The 24,668-nt window shown below is 39.9% G+C and overlaps 1 protein-coding gene across 3 annotated transcripts; it reads left to right on the top strand.

Moving 5' to 3' along the window:
- The first annotated feature begins 940 nt into the window (after positions 1–940).
- TXNDC5 (thioredoxin domain containing 5 (endoplasmic reticulum)) lies at positions 941–24,184 on the top strand. 3 transcript variants are annotated; one of them, XM_009885418.1, is made up of 9 exons: positions 941–1,190; positions 3,949–4,054; positions 5,352–5,448; positions 7,829–7,944; positions 12,212–12,298; positions 16,070–16,216; positions 19,058–19,140; positions 22,324–22,453; positions 23,087–24,184. In XM_009885418.1, exons 1-9 carry the CDS (start codon positions 1,102–1,104, stop codon positions 23,207–23,209), a joined length of 978 nt encoding a protein of 325 aa, XP_009883720.1. In that variant the 5' UTR covers positions 941–1,101; the 3' UTR covers positions 23,210–24,184. The 3 variants fall into 3 exon arrangements, with proteins under 3 accessions (XP_009883720.1, XP_009883721.1, XP_009883719.1); XM_009885419.1 differs by having other exon boundaries at positions 1,048–1,190; positions 16,070–16,207; XM_009885417.1 differs by having other exon boundaries at positions 1,048–1,190; positions 16,070–16,249.
- Positions 24,185–24,668: the final 484 nt, after the last annotated feature.

The following is a 24,668-nucleotide window of genomic DNA, read 5'->3' as shown; positions in this document are numbered from 1 at the left end:
ATCTTGTTAATTTTTTTGCCTTAATGTTATCAGGATACCTGGAAAAGTGTGAATCCATGCAGCTTTTTCTACAAGTGGACTTAAACAGTTGTATAAATTGAACTGTTTTAAATTGGAGCAACTTTCTCTGAAGTCCTAATGGTGTTTTAATTGTTACTTACAAAGTACACTGTGTAAATCATGCCAAGGGTAATAACAGTTTCGTACTGTCAGATTGAGAATGTTTTCTGTTAATCCAATTATGTATTTTTAGATGCCTTGGAGGGTTGGCAAAAGCAGCCATTAAATAGAAACGAAAATCCATTCCTTAACATTTTTCGTCGTAGTTACAGAAATAAGGTATCAGTATAATGATTGGAATGACTAGAAAAGCAATGAGAAGAATAATAGCCATTTTCTACTTCTGGTGCGCTGATGTTATAGCAACTGCATGAGGCCAGTTTTCTGTGTATATGCAAATATAATTAGTTGATAGTGTGCTGCTGGGGCAGGGCACGGTATGGGAGGATTTTGAGAAAGCCTGTTCAGAAATCAGTCCTAATGTGTTTCATGACTTGTGAGTTACAATTCCTGTGATGCATGCAAGCACAAATGACCTTACAAAGAGGCTAGAAACCATTACCTTCTTACCTTCTGCTAAAATGTACAGTATTTTGAAATGTTAGAGTGGAAAAGAAAGCTTGAGAGCCTCGCAGGATTTTTCTAGGAAGCTGGAAGACTGAGAATGCTTTTCTTAATAGCCTCACTAAGTTCAGGGGGTGTTCAGTAGGCTTTGTCATATAAAAAGATATGTTCTCAAAAAGAAGTTCTCATCTCTTGAAGATTTGTACATGAGATGTGTTTGAAGCGTCCTATAATACTTAACAGTATTCACTGTTGCTTAGCCTGACAGTGCTGGAGTATGGAAGCTTTGTTGGAGTATGGATAAATTTGTAAATTTATCAAAATCTCTGACCATTCTGCAGATGTCTTTTCCATAGATTCATTCCCCTCTAAACACGAGCAACTATTAAGCAAATATCTTGTTCCTTCTGTCGCAGGTGTGGACATTGTCAGCGTCTCCAGCCAACTTGGAATGATTTGGGAGATAAATACAACAACATGGAAAACCCCCAGGTCTATGTTGTTAAAGTGGATTGTACTACAGATACTCCACTGTGCTCTGAATTTGGCGTCCGAGGATACCCTACGTAAGTATAAAAGGATGTCTGCTCCTATTTCTTTCTTTTCTAGTTTTCCGTGATCCTCTGCCAATTTCTTGAAGCTAACTTCTAAGCTATATTTTTGTTGGGTTTCTTTGTAGTCCTTTGGACCTCATATGTTCTTTTTAAGCCTTTTTACCATGTTGCCAAGCATCATGTGATATATACTACTCTTACACTTTTTTTTTTTTTTAAAAGAAGCTATTCTATGTCTTGGAAGATGGCTGTGTTTAAATGAAGCCCAGAATTGTCCTTTTCTTTTCCCTGAGAGTACCTCTTTCTCAAGCACCATTATACAGCTGTGACAAGCATGATAGAGCAGGTCTCTGGTAATAGTACTTTTAAAAATAACTTGTCACAAGTTTGTCAGTATACTGCATCATTCATAATTAATGTATAGGTGATCTCTTAAATTTTTGAGTGAACTTGGTGCTCATAAAATGTTAAGTTAATAGTATCACTTAGTGTAGCAGTGGTGATGTCATACAGACTTTTTCTAAGTAATTTTGCTTATGTTGGTCTAGGAGAAGTTCATTTGGAGTTTAAGCTTGTTAAACTTACCCTGTTACAAAGGATGTATGCTTTACTACCTCAGCTTTGGTAGGCAGAACACGATCTAGAGTATCGATGAGAGGTCAGCCTGGAGAGTGCTTTTGGGTTAGACACGCACGCTCCCTTTTTAGATACCGAAAAGGAGTAAAGGGATTTTTTTTACTTGTCTTCTTTAAAGCTTCTTGCAAAAACAGATGTGATCATTTCAGCTTTACTAATTACTTGTCTTAGTGGGCATAAGTGGAGAATGTGATCATCTGTAGCCCTTCCACAGCTTGCATTTTTCAGTTTCCTTCCCTTTGCTCTGTCTAGAGTTACTGCTGACCCCAGCAACAGCCTGAATCTGACATATGCTCCTGGCTGCACCCACTTTGACGCAAATGAGTGCTACCGAGTAGAAGTTGAGAGTTATAAATAGCAAAGTCCTTGTTGAAATAGGAATTGTCCTTAAGGGTAATCTGTGGCTTGGTTCCACTAGAAATACCGAGAAACAATGAATATTACAACTCTATTTTAATATACCCAAAAGTAAGCATTGGTCATCTTTGCGTATTTGAATAGATTATATTGTGGTGCTGTTCCTTGTAAAATTGAAAAAATGGCAGAGATTTTGAATAAGTGGAAAAAAAAAAAAGAAAGAATGGATGTGTAATTGCTTCCCCCCTGCCCTCTTCTTTAAGGTCATTGAGTATCTAGGAAGTTACTGCTTGCTTTCATCTACTTGAAAAGTATAAATGATAAGGCAGTCTGCTAGTTATAGAAGTATACAGATGAAGGGGGATTCATGCTATCAATTCTCTTCCTGTCTGAGTCAGTTTTTAACTGGCCTGTTTTTAAAAATCTCCAGCAAGGGAAATTTCACAGCTTCCTCAGGCACAGAGGGATTGTTGCACGTCCAGGATGTGCTGGTCCCTACACTGCTTTTCCAAACACCCGTCAAAGGAAAGGCTGCATCCCCTTTCCATCCCTCCGAGAGTAAAACTGACTGAGCAGTCTCTGCGCTCTTTAGTACAGTTGTCACAGGACTATTTGGTGCTGCAAAATACTCTCTCAACTGAACTAGGGAAAACTTACCCTCATTTGAAGAAAATAAAGGTGCAGCTGGATCTTTAAGCCGATATCTTCCTTTTTGTTTTTTTTGTCTTGTTACTCTTCAAAATTATTGCCATGAAGTGCATTTTAAATGTTCTGTTTCATTTTTGTTCGTTTTTTTCTTATTACAAAGTTGCTTCCCCCCCCTCACCCCCCCCAACCCCCCCCATTTGGACTTTCTGTCATCACAAGGAACATTCAAGAATACCTTAAGTAAAAAAGACAGTGGAAGCTCCTGTCTCTTTTGAATGTATTTGCATTATGTGGTTTTTCAATACTTTCATATGTTCATTTTTTTCAACTGTGGAACAAGAGGAGAGAAAAACATGTCAAGAAAAAGAAAAAGCAGTACTAAATGACAGCTTGGCAAGGGGAACTGAGGGCCAGGTGACAGTAGTAACTGAAACTAAGTCAGAAGTTGATAATTGCCCCTTTACCAAATATATTTCCAACTTTAACTTAAGTATTTTCTAGTAGAAGCTTTAGGTAGTTTATGGAAATGTTTCAATAGCAATTAATAAATGTTACAATCGTGAAGTCTTGAATCCCTACAAGCAGTCACTTATCTCCTTGTCCTATTGACTTGTTTCAGCATGGTTTTTTTATCAGTTTAATGCCACCTGAAAAGTCCTACATTCCAAGAGCAGTCAGGGAACAAAATGAGAGAAAAAAAATCCTGGGAAAATAAGCGTTGGATATTTTTCCTTTGGTGATGGAGAGAGGCGAACAAAACAAAATTTATGCTTTTTGACAAACTGAAATAGGATTAACAGGCATAATAGAACTGAACACTGCAGTGTTTTATTTGCTCTTGCTTATTGATCAAAGTAATATTAGGCTATGTTGATTTTTAACATGGTATTTCTTTTTGCTATATTAAAAATCTCCTTTAAAAGCTTACGTGGGAATGAAAAAGTGTCCTAAGTTCTAGCCATGACCCTTTAAGTTGAGGGAGTTGCCCGATGCTGATCTTAATAATCAAAAGAGCTGTTACTGCACCCTGAACTGCATTGCTGTGGATTAGCAAAGCATGTTGGCTTTCCAAGAATGTTTCTGATGTGAAAATTTTTGCCTCACTCTTTTCTACATTTTGATCCTTTAGCCTAAAGCTGCTTAAACCTGGACAAGAACCTCTGAAATACCAAGGCCCTCGGGACTTCCAGGCACTGGAAAACTGGATGTTGGAGAAACTAAATGAGGAACCATCTGTAAGTGAAAAGGAAATAAGGCAATATTCCCTTCTGCAGACTTGTTTATCTATCCTTTCTATAAGTTAGGTTTCATTTTCCAGGAGGAAATCTGCTCCTGAGAATAAAAGTCAGGTGGCACTAACAATATGGAACAGCTTCCACATAAGTTGTGACAGTAATTAAAACTGTCATCCTGTGACCTGCCCTTTGTTTCCTGCATTTAAAACTATAGTATGTAATGCATTTTTTAATGTTTAGCATTTTCACATTTTAAGATACAATTCTTAGTGTTAATTCGGTTGACACCTGTAGGCCATATGTTTCTAGAATAAGAAAAGCAATTTAGTTATAATACATTATAAATTGCATTTGTGTTGGGTTTAATTGTCTCTTAAAACATGGGTGCCATCTTTAGCTCAGTTATTATCTGATAATGTTGTAGCCTAAAGAAAGGGTTTAAAATAATCTGTTAGTTAAGCTAGTACCATCACGAGGAAAACCCTTGAGTTTAGGGGTAGCACTTACATATAGTAGCCAAGCCTTGCCTAAAATGAAATTTGTGATTGCCGCTTCTAATCAAGATAAAGCTTTAGTGATTGCTGAGCTACAGTTAGGACATGATTATATTTAAACAAACATGGCATTTTTAATAATTCAACATTAAATGCTAAACTATTTTAAAAGATGTACTTTGAGGTTCTTAAGAAAAAAAAATCTTTCCAGCTCTGACCCTAGTATCTGGAAAGTAGTCACTTGCTTTTGCTGAAGTGCCAATGGGTTTACTGCAAGTTATACCTATAAAGTGTTTGCTCTTTTCCCATTGTTGCTGTCTTCATGGAGCTGTTAGGTCCCTCTTTCCGGCATTAGGGGAGCAGAAAATAGCTTTTTCACTAGCTATTTTTAAGTAGCCCAAAGACCGCTGAAACTGTTGTGGTGGTGGCAGATGTGGTGGCTGCGTGATGCTATGGAGGAACTGTTATGTAATCTAAGTCTATTAATATGTGGTGATGTGATGAATGTCGTAGCAGTTTCTGTGCTCTGTGACTATAATACAGCACAGTGAAAGCCTCTTTTATTCCAGTGACTGTGATTGATAGCTCTTTTCTGTGTAGTGGTCTTTTTCACGTTTTGCTTTCAAATAGTTGTCTGTTGGGAAAAGTTAGATACCTAAATCAAGCTAAATAAGAACACTGCTTTAGAAATTTGAAGTTTCAGGGTACAGGGTTTACAACACTATCACAGAATGGTGTGATACAATCATATATTATGTATTTACTGTGCGAGACAAATAAAAGTTAATTTTTCTCATGAATAGGATTCAGAATCTGATGTGGAACCACCAAAAGCCCCTGAACCTAAGCAGGGAATGTATGAACTCTCAGCAGACAATTTCAAGATGCACATAGCAGAAGGTAACTTTTTTTCATAAGCGGGAGATACTTGCTTACAGAGACATCAGTAGTGGGAGGTCTGCAATAGAAATGTTAGTTTTCAGGCTAACTCCTTCCCACTTCTATTTTCCAGTAATACCTAGTGAAAGAGGATGAAACAGCAGACTGTAAAAATGCAGTAGTTTAATTACATGTTGCATAACCTGAGAAAGTTTAAGAACGGCACTCCACTCAGAAGGCAGTAAAACTAAGGCCCCTAATTACATGTAAGAAGCTAGTGGGGCTTGCTCGGCTAAACTGTGTCTTTCCCCAAGTTCCTTGCTCAGTCACAGCCTTGCCACTGACTTTGTGTTTTTGCAAGTCCCGTTTCCTCTTTCCTTAGGTGCCGGCTTGTTCGTACTCCCAGGCTGCTCTTCTGGATAAATATAATCCACCTGCTTCCTCCTTACTGCCCCCGTCCCACTCCAGTCTGGCCCTTTTTATTTGATATTGTTTAGCTTCCTTCCTCCAGAATTTAATGTGGGCAAAACACTTCACCTGTTTGGCCATTTTAAAAAAATATTATGTCTGGAAGGTTTAAAATTAATACCAGGAGTGACACCTAACACAGGAAATTTCACTCCCCACGTGGTGGGTTTTTTAGAGAATGAGCAATATCTTACAATACAAACTTTGGGCTACCATAACAACAGATGATCCTACTACCTCTATAAGTTTTCCTAAAAAAAGAAAAAAAAAAAAAAGAAAAAAAAAAAGGCTGTATTAAGTTAACTGTCTGTGCCCATGTGATTCCACCAGTGAGGCAGATACTAGAGCTTCTTAAAGTAACTATTAACTGAATAGAAATATTTTCAAGAGTAAAAGAGCATTTTGTGCAGCTAACTTAAATTTTCCCAGCCTGTGTGGTTTAACACAGAATTACATCAAAATTCTTCATGGATTCTCTAAGCCACCAGGGAGGTGCTAAGCATTAAACAACCTTAGAGTCTGAGAAGATAGTGAGGTTTAGTGTATGTGTAAATGTCTTAATATTTGCGTTGTAATATTTTTATTATGGATCCATTGGCATTCATAGAAGAGAAATTCTCATGGTCATATCCGATGGTTGAGCAGGTTTATGATCATCTGTAAAGCTGTTGTCCTCTCTTGATTTCAGTTACAAGAAGTGAGCCGCTTAAATTTACCGGGGGCTTAGCAGTTCCAGCGGGAAGGTTGACTTTTGTTCTTAAAAAGTCTCCCTTTGCCTTTTTGGTGCTCCAGGGCAAAAATAATTTGTATTTTTTTTCTGTCAGGTAGTAGAGTATATGAGAGTACGTGGTATAGAATAGCTTGATTTTTGACTAATTGTTCTTATTCATTCGTGAGAAATGCCAGTTTGCAATTTGCTTGACCATAGCAAAGCATGTTGATCAGTTTTAAAGTCTTCCATGTGCAGACCAGGCAAGTTAGAGTACAATACTACTGCAGTTTGCATTTCCTAGTTATTTTGTGATGTCTTTCCTCTGACCTCCTTTCATGAACACGCCCTCAAAACTAGAAATGAATTCTTGTAGTATCAGCCCCAAAGCAGTCTTCAAAAGATTATGAGTAATTCCGTTAAAAAGAGCTTTTCTCTAGTTGCTAGCACTTCCTTCAAATTAATTTGATTTTTTTCCTTGTTTTAATTAAGTTCATTTTTATTTCATATTAACAGAGCATTGCCTTGAGGTGTGCAGAAGCGTGCAGCATCCTGAATTAATAGTAATCTTAATTGAAGGAAATTACATATTCTGGAAATTACATATTCTGGTACTCTGCTATTAAGATTATACTTTCAAACAAAACATTAGTAGGAGATAGTACAGAGACTCTCCTCTTTACAAAACACTGCAAAAATCTACTAAAGGCAGTGATTTTTTGAATTGTTGACATGAAAATACAAAGAGCAGGGCAGAAAAAGAATGGAAAGCTGAACAAAATTATTTAGGTAGTTCACGGACTCAATGCAGTAGTGTTTCCTAAGAAATGTTTAAGTTGAAGTCTAATACTTTCATTTATGCTGTTAAAAATACGTGTTCCTTGGTGGTTCTTTCTGCTCTGTAATAGGACAAGCGATTGACATGGTAGAATTAGACATAGTAGCAAATGGTTAGGTTAAAAATATCAGGTTCAATATCTCATTTGTTGGCTTGAGGTTGTGAAGCTGTTTGGATTTTCAGGGAAATTGGCAACATTGTGGAACTGCATAAAACCTAATTGCTGAAGTATTCTGTCCTGGCCTTTGATTCACAGTGTTTCCTATCTTTAACTCAGGAAATACCACGATAAATTTGCAGTCTGAGATTAGTACCTAGTCTTTAATCACAGCCAAATTCATTCCAAATGAGTTAAATCTTTTTTTCTTTTTCTTTTGACTTAAAAGGTAATCACTTTATCAAATTCTTTGCCCCTTGGTGTGGTCATTGCAAGGCTTTGGCCCCAACCTGGGAACAGCTGGCTCAAGCCTTTGAACATTCAGAAACTGTCAAGATTGGCAAGGTAGGTGAAGTGCTTTTAGTCTGAAAAATGTGTTTTGTGTGAATGAATGTTTCAGCCACCTATCATGCTTTTCATGCTGTGATTTGCAAATAACAGTTGTTTTGTTTGTTGCCTCTTAAATCCTTTTATAGTCTTAGTTTCTATTTTAATTTTGGGATGGTTATTTTTTTCTCCCATGTCCACGTTTGACAGGACCCCCTCATTTTAAGCAAGGATTTGTTAGAAACAGTTAACTCCCTGTGTTTCAGAGAGAGCTGGGAATAAGCCTGATACTTCAGATGCAGGGAATAACATTCTGAGATTTGTTTTTTATTATGCTTCCCCTTTGTCAGAACTTGATAGACTTCAGTATTTATTTTGAGCGGGAAAGTGACTTCTAATTTGCTCTTTACAGCACTGGATTCCTTAGCAATCTTTAGACCTACAGGGCTCCTTATAATAAATTATTTCTTGGTTGGTTTTTGGTTGGTGTTTTTTTCCTGTCTTTACCCCCATAGAACTTTCTAAAGGTTTCAGGGGGTCTTCTGCCTTAAAAACTGATATCTTGTCCTGCTTTACTATTTCTCTTAGGGTTGATAACCAGGTTCTGTGGTGTATTTACCATGGGAGCTTGTTACTTGTACGTGGAGTGACTTCTGTGCAGAGGTATGGAGGTGGTCTGGCAACTGCAGTTACTTGCTTTATTTGCTGACCCATACCTAAGTCCTGGTGGCTCATGATGTGAATCCCTCTGTATTTGCCAATGGTGGAAAGCTGACCAGACTCAACTTCCACGTCCTTAAGCTTTCAGAGTGGTTCCACTGATTTGAAAGACTGCATAAGAGTTAGCAGTGTTGTCAGTCCTACAAAGGGACAAAACCTCAGCTATCTTCTCTGCACTTTCGGCTGCTATTATGGTTGATGATCTTGACTTTGTTTTTTGGGTTTTTTTTAATTATTTTTAATGCTTTTGAAAATTGCTAATTCAGGTATGCTAGACAGAACAGGTCAGCATAGCTGAACTTTAGAGCAGACATATATATATACACACATAATTTTGAGACCTGGTGGGTATAAAATTAGATTCCCTCTGAGAATAAAATATCAGAGGCTATTGTTCCTTTGATGCTGTCTGTACCAAATGTTGCATCTGCTGATTTACTTTGAGAACCTTGTTTGCTGTCTGATAAAATCTTTGCTTAGCTTAATTATCTTCTTGAAGTTAACCGTTCTCTGATACATAGAGAAAAATAAACAAAAAATTTCCAAAATTTCTGTTCTATTCAGTTGTCTGTTGTGTTCGCAGTTACTGTTGCTGATAGTTGCTATTTAATAAAGCCACTAAGATTTGTCTCAATGCCTAGTCAATTTTGTATAACTGTGTACCATGTGAAACTATTTGGAACATCATAGAATCATAGGTTTAGGTTGGAAGGGACCTTGAAGTTCATCTATTTCCACCCCCCCTGCCATAGGCAGGGACACTTCCCACTAGACCAGGTTGCTCAAAGCCCCATCCAGCCTGGCCTTGAACACCTCCAGGGATGGAGCTTCCACAACTTCCCTGGGCAACCTCTTCCAGTGCCTTACCGCCTTCAGAATGAAAATTTCTTCCTAATATCTAACCTAAATCTAGCCTCTTCCAGTTTGAAGCCATTCCCCCTCATCCTATCACTACATGCCCTAGTAAAAAGTCCTTCCCCAGCTTTTCTGTAGGCCTCCTTTACGTACTGAAAGGCCGCAGTAAGGCCTCCCTGGGGCCTTCTCTTCTCCAGGCTCAACAACCTCGGCTCTCTCAGCCTGTCGTAATAGGAGAGGTGTTCCAGCCCTCTGATCGTCTTTGTGGCCCTCCTCTGGACCTGCTCCAACAAGTCCATGTCTTTCCTGTGCTGGGGGCTCCAGAACTGGACGCAGTACTCCAGGTGGGGTCTCACCAGAGCAGAGTAGAGGGACAGAATCACCTCCTTGACCTGCTGGCCACACTACTTCTGATGCAGCCCAGGATACGGTTGGCTTTCTAGGCTGTGATTGCACATTGCTGGCTCATGTTGAGCTCCTCATCAGTCAGTACCCCCAGGTCCTTCTCAGGACTGCTTTTGATCCGTTCACTGCCAAGCCCGTATTTGTGCTTGGGACTGCCCCAACCCAGATGCAGGACCTTGCACTTGGCCTTGTTGAATTTCATGAGGTTGGGACTGTATTGTGCTTGGGACTGCCCCAGACCAGATGCAGGACCTTGCACTTGGCCTTGTTGAATTTCATGAGGTTGGCATGGGACCACCTCTCCAGCCTATCCAGGTCCCTCTGGATGGCATCCCTCCCCTCCAGCATATCCCCTTGCCACACAGTTTGGTGTGGCAAACTTGCTGCAGGTGCACTTGATCCCACTGTCCATATCACCAACAAAGATGTTGAACAGCACCAGTCCTGGTACCGACCCCTGAGGAACACCACTCGTAACTGGTCTCCACTTGGAAATCGAGCTGTTGACCACAACTCTTTGAGTGTGACAGTTCATTCAGTTCCTTATCCAACAAGTGGCCTCTGTTGAATCCGCGTCTCTTCAATTTAGAGACCAGGATATCGTGCGGGACAGTGTCAAACATTTTGCACAAGTCTAGGTAGATGACATCAGTTGCTCTTCCCTTGTCCACTATTGCTGTAACCCCCTCTTAGAAGGCCACCACATTTGTCAGGCATGACTTGTCCTTGGTGAAGCCATGTTGGCTGCGTTATGTTTTCCCTTTCCGAGACAGCAGGAACCTCACCAGACTGCCGCAACTTCTCAAATATGATGGATAGTGGCTTAGCAAGTTTGTCTGCCAGTTCCCTCAGGACCTGTAGATGTATCTCATCAGGTCCCATGGACTTGTGCACCTTCAGGTTCCTCAGGTGGTCTCGTACTTGATCTTCACCTACAGAGGGCGGTTCTTCATTTTCCTAGTCCTCGCTTTTGCCTTCTGCATCATGGGCAGTGTGGCTGCAGTCTTTGCCAGTGAAGACTCAGGCAAAAAAGTCGTTGAGTACCTCGGCTTTGTCTCTATCCTGGGTGACCAGCTCTTCCGTTTCCTTCTGGAGAGGGCCCACATCTTCCCTAGTCTTTCTTTTCTCGCTGACATACTTATAGAAGGATTTTTTTATTTGTCTTGATGTCCCTGGATAGATTTAATTCAATCTGGGCTTTAGCTTGCCTAACCTGATCCCTGGCTGCTCAAACAATTTTTCTGTATTCCTCCCAGGCTACCCGCCCCTGTTTCCACTCCCTATAGGCCTCCTTTTTTCTTTTGAGCATGTTCAGGAGCTCGTCGTTCACCCATGCAGGCCTCCTTGCTTTTCTGCCTGCCTTCTTCTTTGTTGGGATGCATCACTCCTGAGCTTGGAGGAGGTGATCCTTGAATATTAACCAGCTTTCTTGGGCCCTTCTTCCCTCCAGCGCTTCATCCCATGGCACCATACCAAGCAGATTCTAAACATGTCTTGGCTAAGATTGTAAGTCTGTAAGTAAACAGGAAACATAACTGTTTCTAAGAAGGTTGAACCATGACCTTCGTGTAATCTGGGGGAATAGTGTCTTAACAACAGTGATACCTGCTGGCAGGATGCTGTTTAATCTTTAGAATTATCTTCAGTGATCTCGTGCGAAGTGTTTCTAATGTAAAACTGAAAATCCAAGTGCTGTGTCAAGCAAAGGCTGCAATGCTTAAGTTATCTTTTTTTTTTTCTGCTTCAAAAAAGATTATAAACTAATAAATTTACAGATTGGTTTATAACATATTAGAATTGAATGTTGCTATGCACTTGGAATTTCCTTTGGAGTAAAGTTAACTTGCTAGCTGTTGACATGTCTTCTGAAGTCTTTAGAGTAGTCTTTTAAGAAATGGATGAGCCAATATGTCTTTACTTCAAAGCTCTCTCACATTAGCATTTTGTGTCTTCTTGTCCATCCAGTGATTTTATTCACTGAGAATACCAAGTACTTTTAAATTAGAATATTTGATTATATATTCATTGTTCTTTGTAACTGTTACTACTGCTTTCTATCCGTACCTCCCTCCCCGATCCCTCCTAAAAAAAGTCAGACACACAGCCGCCTAATTATACAACCAAACCACTCTTTGGAAGGCAGACATAATCATTCTTAAGATGGTACTTGGTATCGAGTTTTGCCAAGCCATGTATTGCTTGTTCCTGTGTTTTTTTCTGAGATTTTAAACATAAGGGAGGCTATGATACTTGTTGTATGTTTATTTTATGCACTGAATAGCGTATATTTTTTTCCAAAATGTAGGTCGACTGTACCCAGCATTATGAAGTCTGCTCTGAAACTCAAGTTCGTGGCTATCCCACACTCCTCTGGTTTAGGAACGGTGAAAAGGTGAGTCTGCAAGCTCAGCAAAAGATCAGACCATTTTTTTCTGAATAATACTTGGGCTATGCCTGCATCCTGGGGAAAAAAAGATCAAGTGGGTATATACCAAAGTCCGCTTGTGAGAGAAAAGATGTTGGAGGTTCAGTCAGGTACTGGAAGGGGTATACTTCGTCCACAGATAAAAGTTAAAGTTTTTTGCTCTTTGTGCTCTGCAAATAGCTGGTATGATATTCATAAGTCTGTAAGCAGTATCTCCAATTATGCTACTGTGCAAGAGAATTCTGGGTTTACTTTACCTTAATACCTTACCTCCTATGGAACACAAAAACATAGATGAAATAGAAATAATAAGAAATTATGTAATTTTCACAATTTGTGTCAGAAGGTTCTCACGTGCAAGTGGTGCCTATCTGCTGAGTGTTGTCTGAGTGATGAAAGTTTTCCTTCTTATAAATCTGAACACTTTGTATGACACTATGAGTGAGAGTCCTGTGGGCCCAGTTGACATCTTTCCTTGTAGCAATTCAAAGAATTACAATATTCTGAAGTTACAGGGAAGTAAACCACTTATAAATATGTACGTGAACAGCAGCAAATAAGCATATTATAAATAGTAGTGTTACTTATCATATGTTTTGCACTTTCAAGATAAATTAGATGTATTAAATGGATATTAAAAATAGGTCTGCAAGTAGAGAACCCAGGATTCCTCTTTCAGGTCTTACTTACTAAGTTTGGTTTGGTTTTTTTTGGAGGGGGGTGTTACCCCATTCATCTTACATTCCTTTTTGAACATCTACATTATCAGAGATTTAAGTTTTCCTACTCAGTTCAGTTTAGTGGCTGTCACTTGAGCCAGTTTTCTGTGACTCTAAAGAGAAAGTGGCCAAAAGTACATAACAGTGTATGTGACATTTGATATCAGACACCCCAGGGAATTTAAATGAAGCAGCACCTGCATTTTTGAATCCCAATCTGATTCACTCAGGAAATACACGGCCTTGTTACTGCTCAAGCAGTGGTGCCTGGCACATGTCAGAAGCAGAACTGGAAGGTGAGGCAGTGCTCAAGTCAAACATGGTGGCATGTCCAAGGTTAGCGGTGTTTTCAATTAGTTAAACTTTTGTCTCTGTGTACAATGAGTCAAAAGAACAGGAAGTGTTCTGCTGTATCTCCAGAATTGTTTTCCACCTGCTTTATTTTTGTTTTTCAGATAGCTACAGATGGCAAGATACTTTGCCAGAACCATACTGTCTCGATCTAGAAAAGTTAGCTGTGGTTGAGAGAAACCTGATGAAATTCAACAAGGGTAAGTGTAGGGTGCTGCACCTGGGGAGGAATAACCCCATGCATCAGTACAGGTTGGGGGCTGACCTGCTGGAGAGCAGCTCTGTGGAAAGGGACCTGGGAGTCCTGGTGGACAACAGGATGACCATGAGCCAGCAATGTGCCCTGGTGGCCCAGAAGGCCAGTGGCATCCTGAGGTGCATCAACAAGAGTGTGACCAGTAGGTCAACAGAGGTCATCCTTCCCCTCTACTCTGCACTGTTGAGGCCACATCTGGAGTATTGTGTCCAGTTCTGGGCTCCCCAGTTCAAGAAGGACAGGGAACTGCTGGAGAGGGTCCAGCAAAGGGCTCCAAAGATGATTACGGGATTGGAGCATCTCTCTTCTGAGGAAAGGCTGAAGGACTTGGGTCTTTTTAGTCTAGAGAAAAGAAGACCGAGGGGGGATCTTATCAATACTTACAAATACTTAAAGGGAGGGTGCCAGGGGGATGGGGACAGTCTTTTTTCAGTGGTGCCTGGTGATAGGACAAGAGGTAACGGGCACAGACTTGAGCATAGGAAGTTCCATCTTAACGTGAGGAGGAACTCCTTTACTTTGAGGGTGGCAGAGCTCTGGAACAGGCTGCCCAGAGAGGTGGTGGAGTCTCCCACTCTGGAGACATTCAAAACCTGCCTGGACGCCGTCCTGTGCAACCTGCTGTAGGTGACCCTGCTCTGGCAGGGGCGTTGGACTAGATGATCTCCAGAGGTCCCTTCCAACCCTGAGCCTTCCGTGATTCTGTGTTTTTCTCAACAAGCCAGATCAATTATTTTTTTTTTTGACCCTATGTAATTATTGAAGTTTGAGTTGCTTGGAGTTATTTGACTCAAGAGTGCGGTGAAAGAAAAAGTCAGATCACTGCTGTTGTATTTGGTAAAGCTGAATCTCAGCCATTAGTCTGAACAATATATTTCTGTTGACATCAAACTGGCTTTTCTCCACTGGCAGTGTGGTATTCCCTGGTGGCATACTGCTCCCAGAATCGCATGTTCATTCGTGGGCTGATACAATATATTTTAAAAAAGCACAAAACAATCCCAACAGCTTTCCAATAATCTGACCCAGAAATTCCTGGAAATCTCTCTGGCTGCTATTATACTGTGCAGTAAGCAGGGGAAGGAGGAGAACTGCTTGAGCCATCCAGCCTTGTTGTCCATATTACCATCATGCCCTTTGTCATAACTGACGTCTGGCATCATACCATCCCTCTTGATTAGATGCAGCAGAAACCCTGGGAACGAATGGGCACTGACCCTACCCTGCTGAAATGGATGCAAACATGCAGGTACAGGTTTCTTGCATCATCTTAGGTTAATTCCTTTGTGATTTAGACCCAGTGTGGGGAAAGTGGCTATAGTTACATGTAACGTTACCAATGACAAAAGAAGGAAAACGTGTAGGAAAGAGTTCCAAAGATACATGAAATAGTTGAAGAGGTATCTGTTCTTCCTTTCAATGTATGGAAGATTGTATGCTGTTTCTTGAAGAGTATTCCTCATCTGTGAGAGGAGATACATCTTGTAGCCCACACCTCATGGGACCAAAACTCAAGAATTCTATCCAAAATGGATATCTAGTGTCTTGAAGTGATGATCTGTCTTCTGAAGAGAGAAATTGTTACTAATTTTCGGAGAGAGCACTGAGGGCAATTACACAAGAGCCAGTTTGGAGATGGCCAACAGTAGATTCAAGACTGGAAGCTGCTCAGAGGTGTTCTGATTTCTTGTTCCCTAGAGTTGTGAGATATGGGGAGGTACCTAAGGCAAACTGTGGCTTCTCAAAGATCTAGCTGGTTGAGGGCTTTATGTGCAGGCTCAAAAATGTGACTTCATTTTCATGAGAGTGGTGCCATTGGAAGTGCCTGCCCCACAGCAGGCAGCTGTTGTCTCTTGCTCCCAGGCTAACTTAGGCGCCCAGAGAGCACTGCCCTACAGTTTGGGTTTTCCAAGGATGTGTGACAAGCGTGTGGAGCAGAGGAACAACTGTGTAGTCACACAACATGGGAGGTCAAGCCCTTCAGCCCTGTCAAAGCACTGACCAGAGCTCTCATGGTAACAGAGACCACCACCAAACAGCGATCGGTATTTTATTGTTCCTTGCGGTAGCTTTAGGTTCAAAAAACTAAAACCTTGAAAATGCTGACTGGAGTGAGAGGTGAAGGTCAAAGTTGAAGAGTTTCTAAAATTTGCTTCTACATTTCTAAAATACCTTTCGTTTCAAGAAGACTTTAGACTGTTCCCTTTTGGTACAGAAGAATCTATGGCAAATCCTGAAGATGTGGAGTGAATGGAATGCCATGGAGAGGTTTAATGACTAGATAATCATATTTATTATGAATATGTTTACACTTGGCAATCTGACTTTTTTTGGTAATTATTTATTTGCTAATTATTTATTTGCTGGATTATCTGCATGCACACACTTACACAAACTATGTTGTAATTGTAGGGTGACCAGTACAAAGGGAAGAGGGACTTCGATTCCTTAAAGGAATATGTGGATTCCCAACTACAGAGCTCTGGGAAAGAGCCGCCAGCAGATAAACCTGCTGAAGCCCCACAGCCACCCGCAGATAAACCCGCTGAAGCCCCGCAGGCACCTGCAGAGCCCACCCATGTTGAGGTAAGTGCTCCTGCACTCTGCAGCATTATTAAAAGTCTTTAAACTCTTTCAGCAGCCTGAGTCTTCCATGTGTTTCTCTCTCTCTGATAGCTTGACAATTTCTAGATGTAAACTGCACCAAATACTTTCCTGTTGTTTTTTTTTTAGTAATTAATGTGTGGAATCAGACCATAAATTCTAGTGATACTTTTACTTACCTGATGAATTGGAGAAGAAAAAAATCCGTCTCCTTTTTCATGGTTGCAGTAAGTTGTTCAGATAGAATGGCATAAATGTGGTCTTTTTCGGTCTGTGGAACTCCTGGCACCTCAGTCTGTATGACAGAGTATTTCATTGCTATGGAGATGAACGTTTCTTGCAGGATTCTCACTTGAACCCAGGAGGATGTCAAGCGCTGCTAAGCCCCTAAAAAAAGGCAGGGTCCTATAGTTTAAACTATCTGCAGAAACAACAAACAAGCAAAGATTATGAAGACTGATCCAAATGTGGCAAGATAACACATCCTGTGACAAGAAAAGTCTGTGGGTTTGGAGGCTTATTCTAATCCTGGTTGTAGGAGCCACAGGGGTTATGAATGTTGCCAAGGAATTGGCAGGAATAACTTTATCACCTTTGCATAGTTGTACTTCATGTCATTTAGTTTTCTGTCTTTCAATCGCTTGGTATTTCATCTGCCATTTTTCTTGTAGCTAATGTAAAAATGGTGAGGTTGAGAAATTAGGGATGGTTTTTAAGCATACTTTTTCATGAAATGTGGAAAACACTGGAAAATAAAGGATGGTCATTTACCCTCGTGATGTAGAATGAACTTATGTAATTAAAAAGCATCAATATTAATAATATAGATACAGTTTACATGCAGCTTCTCACAGGACAACGTTACCCTTCCCATTTGACTTTTCCAATGGCATCACTTATCTTGCATAAAGGAGCTCACCAAATATTTATAGACAATATAGATTTGCAATTTTCATACCCCTCAATTTTTTTTTTTAAATTGACCTCATATTTGGAAGATCCTAACAAGTTGTGTTAGTACAATGCAGAAAGTAATTAGTTGTCTTTCTATTTTTATAGAAATAACACAAGCCACATGTGATGCAAATTCCTACTTATGCCTTGCATACAACAGGAAAAGGATTGTGGGGGATTTTATTTTGACAAATAATAGTAGACACCATGTAAGACCCAACTTGTCTTTGTAACTTTACATCGTAGCTTTAGATGCCGCCATTTCTTGGTCAGTCATCTTCAGACAGCTTGGTTTCATTTGTGTTTTCATGAATTTTGGATCAAGGGGCTAGCTAGCCCATGTAGCCAGCAAACACTGACTGCCTTTACCATGAGCAGCCCACAGCTGGTACCACTGACGGCAAAAGCAATGAGTTCCAACTCCAAATTTGTGTCCCAGTGTTGAGCACCTACGTGGATTCCCCCATGTCTTACATGGTCCAAGGCCTTTTCATGGAAGCTGTACTTTTATGTCTGAGAGACGTCTCTCCTGCCAGACATTGCTAAAATGACTCATAAATGATCTAGGTGGATTAAGGTAGCGTGACCAGCAGGCGCTCAGATTATGTGATTACATAAGATGTCTTTTCTTAAGAAACCAAGCTAAAATTGAGCTACCTGATACTAAACTTATTTTTGTGGTTATATAGTTCACATTGCTATTCTGATAGTAATCTGCAGATCTCTACAATTTGTTTTACTGTGTGGATCGTGGGGAAGAAGTTATTTATGGGGTTTTCAGATTTGGTGTCTTAGATTGTAAATGATGTTTCAAACATCTGTTTTAGATACCCATTTAGAAAAATATGTATTTACTGCTTATTTTTCTTCATTTAATTATTTGCAATTATATTATAATTAGAAAGTATAATTTCTAATTTCTAAATAATTCTTTAGAGGTAAAAACACTTCAACTTAATGAAATAACTTAATTTCATGAACTAACAGTTATTTACGGAAATGTTTAAAGGTACTGGATAATTTATAATTTCACGTTTCTGTTTGGCTTCTCTTCATAAGACTCCTACTGGGTCTAAAGTAGAATTGGTAATAGTGTAAGTTGCACTCTTGTTTTTCTTTTGCTTTCATTTGAATTTGAAGCTTTTATAGGCATGAGATTTATTTTTTTTAATCCCTCCCACCCTTAAGGTTCTCACACAAAAAATGAAGCTTGTTATGGTTCTGTGCTCTCATATGAGACTGTAAGCAATGTGCTATCCTCCCGTCACTCCCACGCCATTGCTTCTGATGTTATCAGGAGGAAAAATTCTTCCTGGCATCCATGTGAGTGTGGTGTGGTGATGTCCCCGTGACAGGCAAATGCGTGTTTCTGGTAATAGTTTTTTTTTATGTATGTAGCGCGTACATAGCAGAGGGAGAACAGCTGTCAAGACATCAGTAGTATGCCTTGAATACCTCATTAAACTCCCAGATGGCCATTATGTGCTTTAAGCCAACTCCTGTCAGGATTGTTCTTGAACCATTTGCATGGCAGTGTATTAAAATGAAGGTGATTTTTTTCCCAACAACTAAAAATTTGGATACAGGCAAATCCCCTGAAAATAGGGATGTTTTGTTTCTCCAATTATGGATGAGATTCAGCGTGAAATACGCATTTCTCTACATCTCTCTAGGGGAGGAAAGCAGCTGAGAGGTAAAAGTGAGGTGTTCTGCTGCTACTTTTGTTTCTATTATCAATAATATTATCTTTTCCAGTTTGAGTTTCCCTTTCAGGTAGCTAAAAGCTCATTTGGCTGATCTTGTATATACAAAAAGTGTTGACTTTTTTTTTTTTTTTAACAGGCTGCAGTGCTCTCTCTCTCTGAAAAAGACTTCGATGCAACCATTGCTACAGGGATCACCTTTATTAAATTCTATGCTCCATGGTAAGAAGTTTGCACCTGTTGTTGTTCAGGGTTATTGCTGGTCTAAGCTGTCAGTGCAGTAGTTGCTGTAGGTCTTTGAGTTGTGTGTAGTTACTGTATTTGTTGTCTGGATCTAAAACATGAATTAACAGAATGAAGAATGTGTGTGAGAATGAGAAGCTTTACTGTGTCAGCCTCCAGGTAACACTGGGGAACAAGGAGAGTGAAGCTTTCTTTGCAGGCTTGGTGTGCTCCTGTTCCTTGATTAGGGTAAGATGAGGGGAGTGTATCATCAGTGTTGAGAAAGGAGAGCATGCTGGCCGTTGGGCCCTCTCCTCCTACAACCATCCTCTCCTGGAAGCCTCATTTTAGCACCTGGGAATTGGTACAGACTGTAGACCTATGGACAATTGGCTGTTACTCTTCAAATGACTGACAAAAAAACTAATTTGCAGAAGTGACAGTTTTGAGATGTTCTTAAGAGTGTATTCCATGTAGTATGTTCTTATAGTGACCTAAGGTAGAAATGTCCAATGCAGATGGTGTAGATGTAGAGACCTAATGGGAAGTACTGGGGGGAAAAAAGTAATGCCCTATCTGGCATCTGCAAGTACTGGCGTATCCAGCAGAGCCTCGTACACGAGCTCGGGTAAGACCTCAGTATCACAAACTTGTAGAACAAATATTTCCCCCCTTTTCTTACTATGCCCTTTCTGAGACAAAAAGAAAGTTTTACATTTCTCTGTTTGGTTTATAGACTGCATCTTATTTGTCCCTGGATTGAATTTAATGCAACTTGCATTCCATCTTTCTCATCCATTGCGCAGTCTCTTAGTCAAAAGAAGGAAGCCTAGTGTAAGGGAAGAGATAAAAATTAAGCTGTATTGCACTGTGTGAAAGATAACACATCTCTGATTGCATCACTAGCCGTCCCATTAATGTAGTGTATAAAATATAAAAAGATCTTTTGTTTGCGGTGGTAAAAGGTCACCATTACAAAGCAACGCAAGCAAATGCAACCCATATTTAAATGTGCTCAGCACTATCAAAATATTGCAGCTTCACTTTGACAGTGGGCATGAACGTGTTTCTTATTGTAGGCAAGAAGTACCAGAGAAAGTTTCATTTTATGTAATCTCAATGGTGCAGTCTTTTCCAGTGTTGTCACTCTTTCTTTACCACAGTGTGGTTTGTTGCTTGAGTGCCACTGCTACGCTCTCTTGCATCTGAAAGATCTGCTTTTGGATGTGGGCAAGTATCTGCCACCACTGTATTAAGAAATACCCTGCCCGTGCACACACACCCCACCACTCCCCCAACGTGTACTGCTCACTCTTCACTCCGTTTATCTTCTCTGTGCATTGTGAGGGACTGAGATTGAATCTGTGGCTGTGCTGCTACTATGCTACCAGCAGAACTGGCTGGTAAATTCAGTTTACACTGTGCACAAAGCAGCTTCTAGTCTGATTTCTGCAGCCAGGGCTTGTTGGCATATGTAGGTCAATATCTGAGAATTTTTTTCTGAAAAAGTTTGAGATAAAGAAATGCTCCCTTTTTAATTACCTTTTCTTAATAATACTGCACTTTAACCATCCTCTCATCTCATGAAATTCTAATGGTGTGTTGCTGGATCTCACAGATACATGATCAGTGTTGGATGGCAGGCTGAGAAATGGTGGCTCAGGATGCAGAGAGTCAAGTTCTTAAACCAGTGTGCGCTCCCTGGCTGCAATGTTCAGAAAGCCGCCGTTTAGGAAAATACTTCCTATATTTATGTAGCTGGTATTCTAGTTTCAGCTCTGAAAGTTAGGCTTGTATATACAGTTGTAGTGCTCTGCGTATAAATGACCTTTTTCTCTTCCAAGTGGATTAGCTTATGTAGGGCTCAGCAAACGCTATTATGTTGCTTGCTAGTTCTGTCTTTCAGTTAGTTTTGGATAAATATTAATGTTAACTTGCACAGTAAGCATAAAATCATCCTCTAATAGTAGTTTTTGTGCGTGATCAGAAATGCTTTTATACTGTCACTGTGTATTAACAAGGTGGTTTGAATATACACTGGCTTGTATTAAGAAAACTTTTGCAGAGCCATCTTTCATTATTTTTGTAAATGCCCTGATCCAGCCTCAAGGCAATTGTGGGGCTGTTTTAATAACCTAATTAAGGTGCAGCTGGTTTAGAATAGAATGAGCAATGCAGCTTTAAAGTCTAAAGTGCTTTGGGAATTCTTCTTGAAGGCAGTAAGAAATTCAAGTTATGAACTTGGCTAAGCCAAGTTCAAAATATAAACAAAATTAATACTTTACTACAGTTCCTGCCATTTTACAGTATCATTTTCTCTCTTGACACTAGTGTTTCATTGTGTGTACTCTGTGGACCGCATTCTCAAGTTACTGTTACATCGGGGAATAAAATAGAAATAGGCTTTCTGGTGTTATGGAGGATATAACTGGAATGATTTTCTATTTAATACGAATCAGAATAGGGCCTGAAATTTTTTTTTTTTTCCCATCTGCTAAGTGAAGCTTATTGACTATCAAACAATTCCATTGTGGATCTACCTGAAAGTACAGTGGTAGTGGTTAAACTTCAAAGTACCTTCAGTGAAAAAGTGCGTTAGACTACTGGGTGTTGCATAAAAGCAGAATCTGTGTTGACAAATGCTTCTATTAAAACTCAGTTTCCAGCATGCTACCATTGGTCAAGGAGGCCATTACGAACTGGAAGAAATTTAATAGCAAAATTAAAATCTCTTTTAAATAATTAAACTTGGGCTATGTGGATTTAGCATAACTGGCATATGCTACCTGAGAACTTAATTTGTACTACAGGCTTTCTATGCCTTACTTAAAACATTTGTTTCTAAGCAATCTTTTTTTTTTTTTTTTTCCATTTAAACATTCTCTGCGCTCATCTTTATTTGGCTTCATATTCCTCTGTAGGGTAAAATGTTAATGCACTGACATGCAGAATACCATTCCAGATGAGACTAATGAAGGCCAGAAACTACTTCAGTGCTTAACTTACATAAAGATTACTTGTTTTCTTAGCTCATTTACTGACATAATAGTGCAAAGGAGTTGGAGGGCCAAATCATTAGGGGATAGGAAAGGCAGCTAGTTAAACTTACAGCCATTGAGGCAAGACAGTAGAGATAAACTGGAAGGTGTATCTGCTAAACAAATCTCTCTCTTTTGTTTCTAGGTGTGGTCACTGTAAGAACTTGGCTCCAACTTGGGAGAACCTTGCCAAAGAGCAATTTCCAGGTTTGACTGATGTCAAAATAGCAGAAGTAGACTGCACTGTGCAACGTAACGTCTGCAACAGATTTTCTGTAAGTGTGAAAGATCTGAAATGAACGGGACAGTATTGTGTACCAAATGTTAGAGGCTCCAGCGTGCAGCTGAGCTGGCTGCGTTGTGGGTGCCTGGTGACAGCACAGCTGTGTTCTCCATTAGCCAAAAAAAGAGGTAGTTCAGAGCAGCACCTGCTGATGCTGTTTCTTTCCTGGACTGTTTGTTCAGACTGCTTGGTCATTCTCATTGTTAGATAAAGCTGAAGAAGTCCCTAATTTAAGAAGCCTCCCTCTGTCCAAGCACCAAAGCAGTCTTGTGGTAGCCGAGGCAAAGTTCTGTTTCTAGAGAAAAAAAAGATGTCTTTTAGTGCTGGTAGGCAGACAACAAAAGACAGTGCTGGAGCTGCCATTCTCAGCTGCTGATGGAAGAGCCTAGAGGAATGTATATTATCCCATTCAGCTTACAAATGAACAGAAATTGCAGGTTGGCATTGGAAGTTCTGGTGCGGTGTTGGGGTTTGGTTTTTTTAAATTAAAATGGCTTACTGTTTTAGAGGGGTTTGGTGGCTTTTCAAAGTCAGGTGAATATAAATGAAGGCTACCTGTGAGTTTGGACATCAGTAACAAGTTTGTTTTTGTTTTGTTTTGTTTTTTTGCGTGTGTCTTTTGAAGGTACGGGGTTATCCTACACTTCTACTTTTCCGAGGTGGAAAGAAAGTCAGTGAACACAATGGAACGAGAGACCTTGAATCACTGCATAGCTTTGTCTTACGTCAGGCAAGGGATGAATTGTAATAAAAATCTGGATGCTCCGTCCCTGACTGTCTTTGTACAGTAGCTGAGGGATTTCAATCATTGCTAATTTTCAAATAGTGTATTTGGGGGTGGGTGGGGTGGGGATTGGGGCATTTTTTTGTTTATTTGTTTTTAGGAAATTGAATGTACTGAACATTGGTATCTTCCCTCTGTGTGTGTGTTAAAGGCACATTACCCCGAGTGTGAAGGAAAACTAACAAGTAGTTACTGTGCAAACTGAGAATATTTTCAGTATTGGTAGTACTACTGCATTTCTGCGTTTCCGCAATGAAGTGTAAATGGTTTCCTTTGAGACTAAAATACATGAAGAAAAACCAACTTAAGGGCACCAGTAGAATATTTTTGTCTTCAAGTTAGATTTGGTTAAAGTGTAATTCTTACAAACTGCCCACCATTACTAGAAAGGTATAAGCTACAGCTGCGTTGAGTCACTTTTGCCTCTAGAACTGTACTTGAAACCCTATTTGTCTTAATATAGCTGCTGGTTAAGAAATGGAAAGTCACAGGAGGTTGAAAACACACACACCTTTGGAAGATACCAGGCCACCATGAGCTGGTTGTTTCCTGTTAATCCTCTCAGCGTGGGAGGTCTAGCCATAATGAAAGTGATGGTACTGTAACACGTGCCTGAACATTACTGATGCCATAGTGTACATGTGTCAGGTGGATTTTCGTAGGCTGCTTCCGTCCAGCTCCAGAGGAGTAACTATGCTCTACTTATATAGAGCCAAAGTGAATAGGCGCTATTATAACTGCTCCGTTAATATTAAATGATCAGTTAGACTTCAGAGCTGATGACACGCGTTTCCTACCCTCGCCTGAATCCAGACTTTGTGCTGACCTGCTCCTTATTCAAAGTACTTAGAGAGTAACAAGCAGTACGTTTAATTTTTTTTTCCATTCAGTTATTCTACAGTAGTGTAAAATAGTTCCCCACTCTTCTTGAGCCTTAACCTCTTTCGTTGATAAATCTGAATGCTAGGCCTTGGATTATAATATGGATCTATTCTTTGGTGCATAAGATGTTCCATGTTAGACATAATTGAAAGCCAAAGAATTTACACTGCAGAGACTGTCATGCTACAAAGACAACAGCAAACTGAGGACTAAATTCTGCCATCTCGTGTGCACAGAAACTCATGGAATGAGGATGGCTACAGGCTAACTTGACTAATCTGTCAAGATGCTGATTTTTGTCCATCATATGGAGTAGGTTGGGTTTTTTGTTTTCTTTTTTAAAAAAAGAGGCAAAACAGCAATGAACCTTTAAATCAGTGAATTTCTCTTGGTACTTCACTTCATTGTCTGTCCGGAACTTTTGGATTCTGTTCAATCTGAAAATGTGTAAGGGTGAAAAAGCCACAGTGAAAGCTGTGTTGTACTGGCAGATGTATTAGATCAATGTATGTACTTCTGCCTTAAAGGAAGCCTTTATTAT

Source organism: Charadrius vociferus, unplaced genomic scaffold (assembly GCF_000708025.1).
Source record: "Charadrius vociferus isolate BGI_N301 unplaced genomic scaffold, ASM70802v2 scaffold375, whole genome shotgun sequence".
NCBI lineage: Eukaryota > Metazoa > Chordata > Aves > Charadriiformes > Charadriidae > Charadrius > Charadrius vociferus.
The sequence above is the reverse complement of the archived record's forward strand: the minus strand, read 5'-3'. Positions and strand labels throughout refer to the sequence as shown.

Bases quoted from the DNA above. Each gene is read 5' to 3' on its own strand.
- TXNDC5 (XM_009885417.1), top strand. From the start codon at position 1,102: ATGGAAAACCCCCAGGTCTATGTTGTTAAAGTGGATTGTACTACAGAT. The intron at 1,191-3,948 runs GTAAGTATAAAA...TTGATCCTTTAG, and splicing joins GGCGTCCGAGGATACCCTAC to CCTAAAGCTGCTTAAACCTG. The intron at 5,449-7,828 runs GTAACTTTTTTT...TTGACTTAAAAG, and splicing joins CAAGATGCACATAGCAGAAG to GTAATCACTTTATCAAATTC.